Source organism: Piliocolobus tephrosceles, chromosome 12 (assembly GCF_002776525.5).
Source record: "Piliocolobus tephrosceles isolate RC106 chromosome 12, ASM277652v3, whole genome shotgun sequence".
NCBI lineage: Eukaryota > Metazoa > Chordata > Mammalia > Primates > Cercopithecidae > Piliocolobus > Piliocolobus tephrosceles.
This window is the reverse complement of record NC_045445.1, coordinates 95,337,460-95,350,207: the sequence shown is the minus strand read 5'-3', so window position 1 is coordinate 95,350,207 and position 12,748 is coordinate 95,337,460. Positions and strand designations below refer to the sequence as shown.

Below are 12,748 nucleotides of genomic sequence, written 5' to 3'. Positions count from 1 at the left end.
TTTTTTTTTTTTTTTTTTTTTTGAGATGGGAGTCTCACTCTGTCCCCCAGGCTGGAGTGCAGTGGCGCAATCTCGGTTCACTGCAACCTCCACCTCCCAGGTTCAAGTGACTCTTCTGCCTCAGCCTCCTAAGTAGCTGGGACTACAGGCACGTGCCACTGCACCTAGCTAATTTTTTTGTATTTTTAGTAGAGACGGGGTTTCACCATATTGGCCAGGCTGGTCTCGAGCTCCTGACCTCGTGATCCACCCGCCTTGGCCTCCCAAAGTGCTGGGATTATAGGCGCAAGCCACCACGCCCAGCCAGTATTTTCTTGTAAAGTTAAAACATCCACTGCCCGTACTGCCCAGGAATCTCATTCCTGGGTATTTATCCTAGAAAAATGAAAACTCATATTCACACAAGAACCTATACCTGAATGTTCACAGCAGCTGTATTTGTAATCACCCCAAAGTGGAAACAACCAAAATGACATTCAATGGGTATATCCATACAATGGAATATTACTCAGCAATAAAAAAGAACAAGTTTTTGATATGCAACAACATGAATGAATATTAAAGGCATTATGCTGGGCCAGGTGTGGGGGCTTATGCCTGTAATTCCAGCACTTCGGGAGGCTGAGACAGGTGGATCACGAGGTCAGGAGATCAAGACCAGTCTGGCCAACATAGTGAAACCCCGTCTCTACTAAGAATACAAAAAATTAGCTGGGTGTGGTGGTGTGTGCCTTTAATCCCAGCTACTCGGGGGGCTGAGGCAGGAGAATCTTGTGAATCCAGGAGGTGGAGGTTGCAGTGAGCCGAGATCGTGCCATTGCCCTCCAGCCCAGGCAACAGTGCGAGGCTCCATCTCAACAACAACAACAAAAAGGGCATTATGGTAAGCAAAAGATGCCAGTCTCAAAATATTACATACTGCATAATTCCATTTATATGACATTCTGGCAAAGGCAAAACCACAGTGACAGAGAGATCAGTGGTTGCCCAGGAGTAGAGGCAAGGCATGACTACAAAGGGGGTAGTAACACAAAGGAGGTTAGGGAATGATCAAAGGGCTCTGTATCCTGATTATGGTGGCTGGAAGAATATGAACATGTGTATACCAAGAGAGTCAATTTTACTTCATGTTAATTAAAAAAATAAAATTTCAGGCCAGACGTGGTGGGTCACACCTATAATCTCAGCACTTTGGGAGGCTGAGGTGGGCAGATCATGTGAGGTCAGGAGTTTGAGACCAGCCTGGCCAACATGGCGAAGCCCCGTCTCAACTAAAAATACACAAAATTAGCTGGGCATGGTGGCGTACGCCTGTAACCCCAGCTACTTAGGAGGCTGAGGCAGAAGAATCGCTTGAACCCGGGAGGCAGAGGTTGCAGTGAGCCGAGATCGCACCTCTGCACTCCAGCCTGGGTGACAGAGCGAGACTCTGTCCCAAAAATAAATAAATAAATAAATAAAAACAAAATTTAAAAAACGCTTTACCAAAAAGCAGATTGAAAATACGTCAACAGAGCTTTCAACTCAAGATGTTGAATACAGAAAATTTAAAAAGAGAATAAAATACCAAACACTAGAGATGATCAATAAAGTCAAAAAACTAGTTTTTGAAATGACTAGCAATCAAATAAACTAAACGAACTATTGTTAAACACCATGACCAAGTACAGCTAATCTCATGAAAGTAACGATTCAAAATGAGTAATTCTATTAATGTCTCTGTATTAACAAATTAACAGAAAAACTATGTATTTATGTCCAAATATGCCAACATTATTTGATAAAACCTAATATGATTCTTGATTTTAAAACAAATAAAAGCCTTTTAAAATAAAGCTAGCCTGGGTAACATGGCAAAACACTGTTTCCACTAAAAACACAAAAATTAGCCAGGAGTGGTGGCGTGCGCCTGTAGTCCCAGCTACTCGGGAAGCTGAGGTGGGAGGATCACTTGAGCTCAGGAGGGAGGCTACGGTGAGCCGAAATTGCGCTACTGCACTCCAGCCTGGGTGACAGAGCAAGACTGCGTCTAAATGAGTAAATAAATAGCTAGAGACTCCCCCGAACTCTATGAGAGTAGTCTATCAGAGACCTACATATTGAGTGGAGAAAGACTGGCAGTATTCCCTTTAAAGTCTGAAAACAGCACAAGGATGCCCCCATCACCACTATGACTCAACACTGTAATAAAACTGGAAGTTAGAGGTATGAATACTGGAAAGGAGGAAGATATTATGGGCCGAACGGTGCCCCCTGAAATTCATATGGTGAAGACCTACCCCCTAGTATTCAGAATGTAACTATATTTAGAGATAGGGCTTTTAAAGAGGTAATTAAGTTTAAAAAAGACCATTAGGGTAGACCCTAAACCAATCTGACTGGTGATCTTATAAGAGGTGGTGATTAGGACACACAGAGAGACACCATCGGCGTGTATGCACAGAGGTACAACCACAGGAAGAGGCAGCAAGAGGAAGGCCATCTGCAAGCCAAGCAGAGAGACCTCAGGAGAAACCAACTCTGCCGGCACCTTGATCTTCAACTTTCAGCTGCCAGTAGTGTAAGGAAATAACTTTCTGTTGTTTAAGCCACCCAGTCTGTGATATTTTGTTATGGCAGCCCTATCAAACTAATACAGGACACACAGATCATCCACCTCAAGAAATCAAGACAATGAACTGAAAACAAATAGAACTAATAACAGTATAATAAGGTAGTCCAACACAGGATTGATATGGGAAAGAATCAACTATTTTCCTCCTTATTAGCAATAGCCAATTAGAAAATGTAATACATAAAAAGATGCCACTTTTATGAACCAAAATAAAATTCCTAAACTGAAGAAATAGACCAAAGAAGAGATACATACAAGAAGACATGAATAAATAGAGACAGACCACATTTGAAGACAGAAACATAAGATGGCTGCTGCTCATACCAAAAAGGTAAATAAGAGAAAGATGTCTGGTTGGGCCTGGTGGCTCACGCCTGTAATTCCAGCACTTTGGAAGGCTGAGGCAGGTGGATCACTTGAGGTCAGGAGTTCGAGACCAGCCTGGCCAACGTGGTGAAACCCCGTCTCTACTAAAAATACAAAAAATCAGCCAGACGTGGTGGTGTGTGCCTGTAATCCCAGCTACTTGGGAGGCCAAGGCAGGAGAACTGTTTGAACCAGGAAGACAGAGGTTGCAGTGAGCCCAGATCACACCACTTCACTCCAGCCTGGGCGACAAAGTGAGACTCGGTCTCAAAAAAAGGAAGAAAAAAGAAAAGACAAAACAATGATTTCAAAGCTGTTCAGAAGTTGTACCAGTTCAAAAACAATTTTCCGTAGTTGTTTACAACCAATCAGTGGTAGGTTTTTTTCACAACTACAGAGAAAGCCTTAGCAACATAAGACGATGTACAGACAAAAACTAAAAATCACATAAGTTTGCCTATCAGAGAAAAAGTAAATGGTGACTCTATTTTCTACAAAATTTAGTTCTGATGGGATAGGCTATCTGACCGAGCAGATGAAGTTGCAAAGACATTTCCCCCTGGGTTTTTTTGTTTTGTCAAAAAAGATTGATAGGGACTAGGCCCTGGATCAGATTTTAATTTGATGAAGCTGCTATCTATTTAACCAAATGCCCTCAAAAATCCAGATTTGGAAAGAGGAAGTCTGAGTCCAGAGCTTAAGGCCATAGAGAAGCCACTGACTATAATGCCAGGTATGAATGCCACTGGGCTCTAACTTAGGACTGCTATTATTTGAGTCTGCATTTTGGCTTCAAAGTCACATAGATTTTGAGGGCTGTGGCCCTAATCTCTTTTTGCATGCCTTATTGTTTTTAGTGCACAAATTTTCAGGACACGAGGTTATATTCAGGAATGTACAAATCCCAGTATAGCCGAAAGGCCTCTGATGAAAGATATGTCTCCATAAATTAATCCACAAACATCATGCAATCCTTTGAAAAGCCGATTCTAAAATTCATCTGGAATAGAAAAAGCTCAACAGCAGCCTCAAAATTCTGGAAAAATAAGAACAAGTAGGGAGGTCTCTCCTTGGTAAGCTGCCTTTCCAAGGTTGCAGGGCAAAGCAGCGAGGGGAAGGAGGGAGGAGAGGCTGAGTGAGCTGTTCTAAGAGGAGTGGTTAAATCAAATCCAGATGTCTTAGCTGCAGGTCAATGTGATTTGACTGCTCACGGTAGAGTGGGTGGCCAGGGGAACCTGGCATGTCCCTAAAACAAATCAAAGCTTAGCTCAAAGATGAGAGTCTTAGTGAGCATCTGTGGTCTCCTCAGGTTCACAGCAAGGTCTGTAGAGGGGATGTGCTCTACCAGAAACAAAGTCTGTGGTAACTAACCTACATGTTATTGTCACAGGAATAGACAAGTTGATTTTCATTTTCTTTTTTAGCATCTGTTTGGTAAAATAAAAATTTGTTTTGACAAGTTGATTTTATGGAACAGAATAATATTAATAGTATCTAATACATAGCAGTTACTTATATGTGCTGGGCAATGTTTTTTTTTTTTTTTTGAGACGGAATCTCGCTCTGTCGCCCAGGCTGGAGTGCAGTGGCCGGATCCCAGCTCACTGCAAGCTCCGCCTCCCAGGTTTATGCCATTCTCCTGCCTCAGCCTCCCAAGTAGCTGGGACTACCGGCGCCCGCCACCTCACCTGGCTAGGTTTTGTATTTCTAGTAGAGACGGGGTTTCACCGTGTTAGCCAGGATGGTCTCGATCTCCTGACCTCGTGATCCGCCCGTCTCGATCTCCCAAAGTGCTGGGATTACAGACTTGAGCCACCGCGCCCGGCCTGGGCAATGTTTTAAGTGCTTTCTGTATATTTATTTAACTCTCACAACAACATATGAGGTAGGCATGACTACCACAGAGAGGCATAGAGAGGTTAACTAGCCTGGCCAAGGTCATATAGCTGTTAAGGCACAGAACTTGGACTAGAGTGGAAAACAAATCCCCATATATTTGGGAATTCAGTTTGTGACAAAGGTAGAACTTCAACTCAGGGGGATAATGATGAACTAGTCAATAAACGGTGTTGGGGGAAATGACTACTAATATGGAAAAAAATAAAGTTAGATTCTAACCTCCCACAATTCACAGAAACTTAATTCCAGATAAAGAGCTAAAATTTTAACTCCTATGTAAGTTTTAGGGGAAAATATAAGAAGGCCTTCTTAATCAAAACATAAAATACAAAAAACTATTAACAACTGATAAACATGGCTGGATGCAGTGGCTCACGCCTATAATCCCAGCACTTTGGGAGACCAAGGCAGGAGGATCACTTGAGCCCAGGAGTTTGAGAGACCAGCCTGGGCAACATGGCGAAACCCCATCTGTACAAAAAATAAGCTGGGTGTGGTGGCATGCACCTATGGTCCCATCTACCAGGGAGGTTGAGATGGGATTGCAGAGGTCGAGGCTGCAATGAGCCATGATTGTACCACTGCACTTCAGCCTGGGTGACAGAGTGAGACTGTCTTAAAAAAAAAAAAAAAATTGATAAAGATGACACTGTAAAAATCAAAATCATCTACATGCTAGAAAGACATAATAAAATTAAACACAAACCTAAAAGGAAGTATTTTTCAATATATCCAGAATATACAAAAACTACTCCAACACATCTAGAATATATAAAGAACTCTTACAAATCAATAAGAAAAACAAAACATCCCAATAGAAAAACGGGTGAAAGACTGAATGGAAAATTCACAGAAAAGGAATAAAGAGTCAAGAAACACATAAAACAGACACCATCTTTTGCCATAGGATTGGCAAAAATTAAAAAGGCTGATAGTATCCACTGCTGGTAAGGCTATGGGCAAACAGGTATGTTTCATACACTGATCATATACTGGCCCTTTTGGAGGGAAATTTGGCACTATGTCTATCCCCCCTAGAAAAATATTAACTGGCACATAGGCACAAAAGGTTATTGTAAGAATTTTCATTGCAGTGTTGTTAGTAAAAGTAAAAACTTAGAAACAACTTAAATGTCAATCAGTAGGGAATGATTAAACATATGATATATTTCTATATTACAGAACACATGCAACAGATATATCTCTATGTATTGATAAAGTATATCTCTGTACTGACATTGAAAGAAAACTAAGCAAGTTGCAGAACCACACAGACTAAATAGAACTATACTTCTGTCTACGTAAGAATGTAAACACAACAAAATAAAAGGTATAAGTGAAAATGATGACAAAGGTTGTCTTTGGGCTCAGAGAGGAAAGACTGTTAGTCAAAAAGAATTTTTGCTTTCTCTGTCTTCAATTTTGGTCAGCAAGAGTTAACCATATTTGTTTAACTTTTGAAATATTAAAACAATGGCCGAGAGTGATGGCTCATGCCTATAATCCCAGCACTTTGGGATGCCAAGGCAGGCGGGCAGATCACTTGAGGCCAGAAGTTCGAGATCACCCTAGCCAACATGACAAAACCTTGTCTCTAGTAAAAATACAAAAATTAGCCAGGCGTGAAGTGATGGTGCACACCTGTAATCCCAGCTACTTGGGAGGCTGAGGCATGAGAATTGCTTGAACCCGGGAGGCGGAGGTGGCAGTCAGCTGAGATGGCATCACTGCACTCCACCCTGGGCTAATGAGGGAGATTCTGTCTCAAAAAACAAAATAAAACAAAAAGCACTTACATTATACAGTCACCTGTATTATACAAGAGTGCCTTATACATTGTGGTACTCAATAAAATCTTGGATTAAAAAAAGGAGTCATCTCTTAAAATGTAAAAAGCCCACTGAAAGGTCATTATGTATCTTTGCAAAAGGGACAAACTGGCCAACACAGGACACTAATGACACAGATGATGGTAGTCAAACAGGCAAGAGAAAAAAAGAGTCACCAGCGGTAAAGGTTGGACATTAGTAAAAACAGATGAGAGCAAATTATAACTACCATTTTTTGAAGGCTTCCCATGAGCAAGAAACTGTGCCAGATGATCTGTGTAAGCATAATCTCAAATTCTTAACATTAACCTGTGAGATATTCCCATTTTACAAATTAGGAAAATACAGCTTAGAGAAACTAAGTATCAGGCTTAAGACCAGGACTTTGCTCGCTACAAACTGTCCTCTATTGGGCCGAGGATGGAGACTGGGACTGAGGAGACCCCTTCTGGCCTGAACCCATGTGCTTAGCTGCCCTTACTATACTCTGCGTCCTTGAAGCATGCTCCCAAGCTGTCCTGTTCATCCAGACTGGCGTTCTCCTCCTCCTCCTCGCTCTCGGTTCTCCAGTATGCTGGCCGCTTGATGGGCCGCTTCCCTGGGGTGCGCTGGGAAGCAGAACTGTTAGACACTGTGCCCAGCCCACTGCTGGAGCTCCCACTGCTTCGATCCTGCCCTCCGGTCCACCAGGCCTGCAGGCTGGAGGTAGCCAGTGAGGATGATGAGGACTGCAGGTTGGCCATGCACAGCATGCCCTGGATGGCCTCCTGAGTGCTGGGAGAAGCTGGGGCCTCACTGCAAGGGACAGAGGAGAAATACTGAGGCAGTTGTTTTTAGCTGTCAGAGTAAACCGGTCATCAGAATACTGAGGGAGCAGGGACAACAGCTATGAGGATCAAGGTGGGAGGAAAAAGGGGAGAATCATCCTAAGTGAAAAGTTTGGAATTAAGCTTAAGGATCAAGACAGTATCATAGATTGTTTTCATGAAAAGCCAGTCCTTGTTGCCTTAAGTTTCTCCACAGACAGCAGGCAAGGTGGCAAAAAAGGGGCACACCTCCCTGTTTATACACGCTGCATTCTTTCCTTTCATTGTTTTTGTAACAATTCTCCTTGCATGACTCTTCCAGCCCCTCTTCCCAACTTCCTAAGTGCCCAAAATTGATTCCTCTTGAAGTCTATACATCTTATTGCCATCAGATCTTAAGTTCCTTAGGACAGGTTTCATGCCTACTTTATTCTTTCACCCAAATGTCCTGGATAATTCTTTGTCCCTTTAAATGGCTCTATAAACATCTACTGATTGGCTGACCTGGCACCTTGGGCGGGAGCGGGGGTTGCTGTCTGATAGCCTGGAAAGGGGAGATAAAAGCCAGTACTCACGTGAGGGCAGCATAGTCAGGTCCCCCCACCTGCCTGCTGGCCTTGAGCAGATCAAGAATGCCACCAGCGCCACTACCATTCCCAAGCTTGCCTTCAACCCCTTCCACCATGTCCTCATCTGTTGTGTAGTCCTCCTGTTGGAGAGAGAGTGTATCACCTCAGCTACCCAGGATTGGTCTGGTAAGGCCCCAATATAGGGGTGATGATCTGACTCCTGATACTAATATCTTCTGAGCACCACGTATAGACCAAGTATTAAGCAGAATATTCATTTTTTATCTTAATTTCCAAGGCATCTCTGTGAGGTAGGTAGTATACTCCCATTTTAAACAGATAAGAAAACTAAGGCTCAGGGAAGTTAAATAATTTGTGTAAGGTCACATCACATACTCCTTATCACATACTCTTTCTGCTACATCACACTGACTTTTAAGTTTTTATTTACTTATTTTTTTTTTTTCTGAGACAGAGTCTTGCTCTGTCACCCAGGCTGGAGTGCAATGGCGCGATCTCGACTCACTGCAAGCTCCACCTCCCGGGTTCACATCATTCTCCTGCCTCAGCCTCCCGAGTAGCTGGGACTACAGGCGTCCACCACCACGCCCGGCTAATTTTGTTTTTTTGTATTTTTAGTAGAGACGGGGTTTCATCGTGCTAGCCAGGATGGTCTCGATCTCCTGACCTCGTGATCCACCTGCCTCGGCCTCCCAAAGTGCTGGAATTACAGGTATGAGCCACCGCACCTGGCTGATTTTTTATTTTTTTATTTTTTTGAGACGTAGTCTCATTCTGTCGCCAGGCTGGAGTGCAGTGGCACGATCTCGGCTCACTGCAACCTCTGTCTCCTGGGTTCAAGCGATTCTTCTGCCTCAGCCTCCCAAGTAGCTGGGACTACAGGGGTGTGCCACCACGCCCAGCTAATTTTTTAGCAGAGACGGGGTTTCACCATGTTGGCCAGGATGGTCTCAATCTCTTGACCTCATGATATGCCCACCACAGCCTCCCAAAGTACTGGGATTACAGGCATGAGCCACCATGCCCGGCCCACACTGACTTTTATTCTACTCTGTATTAAAGGATGTTTAAGGTATTTCAACTAAATTGAAATCTTCCATTTACATGCTCAGCAGCACTTCGCACACACTCTTTCACTTAATAAATACTTCACTGCAGTGGCTCACCCTGTGATTCCAGCACTTTGGGAGGTCAAGGCAAAAGATCACATGAGCCCAGGAGTTTGAGACCAGCCTGGGCAACACAGCGAGACCCTATCTCTACAAAAAAAAAAAATTGAAAAGAATTAGCTACGTTGGTGGTGTGAGCCTGTGGTCCCAGCTACTAGGGAGGCTGAGCTGGCCTCGGAAGTCAAGACTGCTGTGAACCATGATCATACCATTGTACCCCAGCCTGGGCAACAGAGCGAAGAGACTCTGTCTCAAAAAAATAATAATAATAATAAATAAATTATTCAGGAAATGAATGCATAGGATGTCTTCCTCCCTGCATATCCCCCAACTAGAATGACAATCTGTCTTCTGTCTCTATCACCAGAATGAGCAGAAGACTAGATCCAGGGCAGAATCCTACCTCAATGTCAAACTCAACTTCTCCTGGTTCACGAACTCGGTTGGGGTCAGAGCAAGGCTTCGCACGGGGCAATTTCCGGGGAAATTCTAGAAAACAATGGAATGCACTTATTAGGAAGCTATGATTAGCATTTAAGCCAAATACCCAGAAGAAAAAAATAAGACTAATTTTCTTGGAAGTAATGACCTCAGATGACTAATTTAGAGAGGTTAGGGATCAGGTGATAAATAAATCTTTAGAACAAAGGAAACAATGAAGGCCTACAGAACATAGTATAGCAGAATGTCAACAAGCTTAGGCCTAAGGTCTTAAGTCTATTAAGAGGGCCAAAAACAAATATAAAACGGGCAAGGGCTGGGCGTGGTGCCTTGCACCTGTAATCCCAGCACTCTGGGAGGCTGAGGCGGGTGGATCACCTGAGGTCAGGAGTTCCAGATCAGCCTGATCGACATAGTGAAATCCCATCTCTACTAAAAATACAAAATTAGCCAGGCATAGTGGCACATGCCTGTAATCCCAGCTACTCAGGAGGCTGAGGCACGAGAATCACTTGAACCCGGGAGGCGGATGTTATAGTGAGCCAAGATCGCGCCATTGCACTCCAGCCTGGGCAACAAGAGCGAAACTCCGTCTCAAAACAAACAAACAAACAAAAGATGGGTAGGGGAGGAAAAAGAAAGAACAGACACACACTTGGTCTTATTATCAGGGTCGCCTTCTCCTTTCCCAATCTCTCGTCAATCTGCAGCTCATCATCTGAATCCAAGTCAAATTCATCTTCTATCACCTGTTCTGCCACCAGTCTAGCCTTGTCTACCTTCTTTGCTATTTTGGTTCGCCGAGATTTGGATAAGCACTTCACCCTTTTCGTACTGAAGGGAAGGAGAACATAAAAACAGTCACTAGCAATATTGTTAGTCGCTAGCAAGACAGCAATTCTCTCTACATTGACCTACGGATTCAATACAATCCCTATCAAAATCCAGCCAGCTTTTTAAATAAAAAGTTGATAGTAAAACATACTTGGACATATAAAGGACCTAACACAGACAAAATAATTTTGAAAAAGAACAATATTGGAGGACTTATACTGTTCAATCCCAAGATTTACTCTAAAGCTATGGTAATCAAGGCAATGTGATATCAGCATACAGACAGACATACAGATCAGTGGAAAAGAACTTTGAGTTCCGAATAAACCCTTAAATTTATGATCAAATGATTTTTGACAAAAGGTGCCAAAGCAGCTCAGTAGGGGAAAGGATGGTTTTTTCAGTAAAAGTTGCTGAGAAAAATGGGTACAAAGAAATAAATGTGGACCCTTACCTCACATCATATACAAAAATTAATGTAAAATGCATCATAGATCTAAATGTAAAACCTAAAACTATAAAACTAGAGTAAAACACAGAAAAATACCATTATAACCTGGGATTAAGTAAAATTAAAAATTTTGTATTTCAAAAGAAACCATTAAGAAAATAAAATAAAAGCCACAGACTGAGAGAAAATATTTGGAAATCGTTTATCTGGCAAAGGATTTGTATCCAGAATTTTTTTTTTTTTTTTTTTTTTTTTGAGACAGAGTCTTGCTCTGTCGCCCAGGCTGGAGTTCAATGGCGTGATCTCAGCTCATGGCAACCTCTGCCTCCTGGGTTCAAGTAATTCTCTTGCCTTGGCAAGACTCCGTCTCAAAAAACAAAAAACAAACAAACAAAAAACTGCATTGATACTTGAAATTTCATAGGAGAGTAGACCTGTGTGTTCTCACCACAAACACGTGGTAAGTATGTGAAGTGATGCATATGTTAACTAGCTTTACTGGCATAATCATTTCACAGTATAGACTTTATCAAATATCACATTGTATACCTTAAATATAGACAATTTTAATTTTTATATGCTTTTTTTTTCTTTTTGAGATGGAGTCTTGCTCTGTTGCCTAGGCTGGAGTAGTGGCATGATCTCGGCTCACTGCAACCTCCCGCCTCCTAGGTTCAAGCAATTCTCCTGTCTCGGCCTCCCAAGTAGCTGGGATTATGGGCGCCCACCACCACGTCTGGCTAATTTTTGTAATTTTAGTACAGACAAGGGTTTCGTCATGTTGGCCAGACTGGTCTCAAACTCCTAACAAGTGATCCGCCCACCTTGGCCTCCCAAAGTGTTGGGATTACAGGTGTGAGCCACTGTACTGGGCCACAATTTTTATTAAAAAAAAAAAAAAAAAACACACATACAATGGGTTTACACTTTACATCCACAAGAATGGCTATAGTCAAAAAGAAAAAAAAAAAAACAAATGTTGGCCAGTAAGTGAAGAAACTCATGATTGCTGGTTGAAATGAACATTGCCTTTGTCCAGAACTCAAAAGTGGCTTAGATAATCCTGTTACACATAGACGATATTAACCAATACGAACTGCTGGAAAAAACCTCATAAATAGTTAAAAAGAAACATGTTTTTGGCAAATCAGTACACTGATACATTCAGCAACTAGTAATTTGGTTAAACTGACTTTCAGTGAATTGGCTGTCATTTAACTGACCTATTTTCTACCTCAGAGGGTTGAGGATTAAATGAGCTGATACAGAGCTTGATCCATGGCAACTGCTCCATGTAGCTAATACTATAAGGTTCTCTCTCAATTTTCACATTAGTAAAATGGGGACACTACTACTTACTTTTGGGGTTGTTGTGAGGATTAAATAAAATAGTGTATATAAACAGCTAAGACAGACTTTGACACAGAGGAGATGCTCAATAAATGACAGCTACGTATGCCCTTGTCTTTTATTAACTTCCAATAATTAAAATTTTCAGCTAGGTTGTGGTAGTGCATGTCTGTAGTATTGGCTAACTCAGGAGGCTGAGGCAAGAGAACTGCTCGAGCCTGGGCAATACAGCAAGACCCTGTCTCAAACAATTTTTAAAAAATTTTTAAAGAAAATTTTCAAACATGCACAAAAATATAAAAGTATAATTAATTCTCATGTACCTATCACTCAGCTAAGTTTCAGCAATTATCAACACAGCCAGTCTTGTTTCATCTACACCTCACTCTCTGCAAAACA

General features: G+C 42.1%; 1 protein-coding gene across 1 annotated transcript in view; it reads right to left on the bottom strand.

Moving 5' to 3' along the window:
- Nucleotides 1-12,748, bottom strand: part of PHF8 (PHD finger protein 8) — a 78,845-nt gene that overhangs the window by 34,657 nt on the left and 31,440 nt on the right. Inside the window, exons 13-16 of the mRNA XM_023202474.2 lie at nt 10,370-10,548; nt 9,677-9,762; nt 8,090-8,223; nt 7,190-7,503 (exon numbers count right to left, since the gene is read on the bottom strand). Coding sequence (XP_023058242.1) covers nt 7,190-7,503; nt 8,090-8,223; nt 9,677-9,762; nt 10,370-10,548 — 713 coding nt within the window. The remainder of the gene's footprint in view (nt 1-7,189; nt 7,504-8,089; nt 8,224-9,676; nt 9,763-10,369; nt 10,549-12,748) is intronic.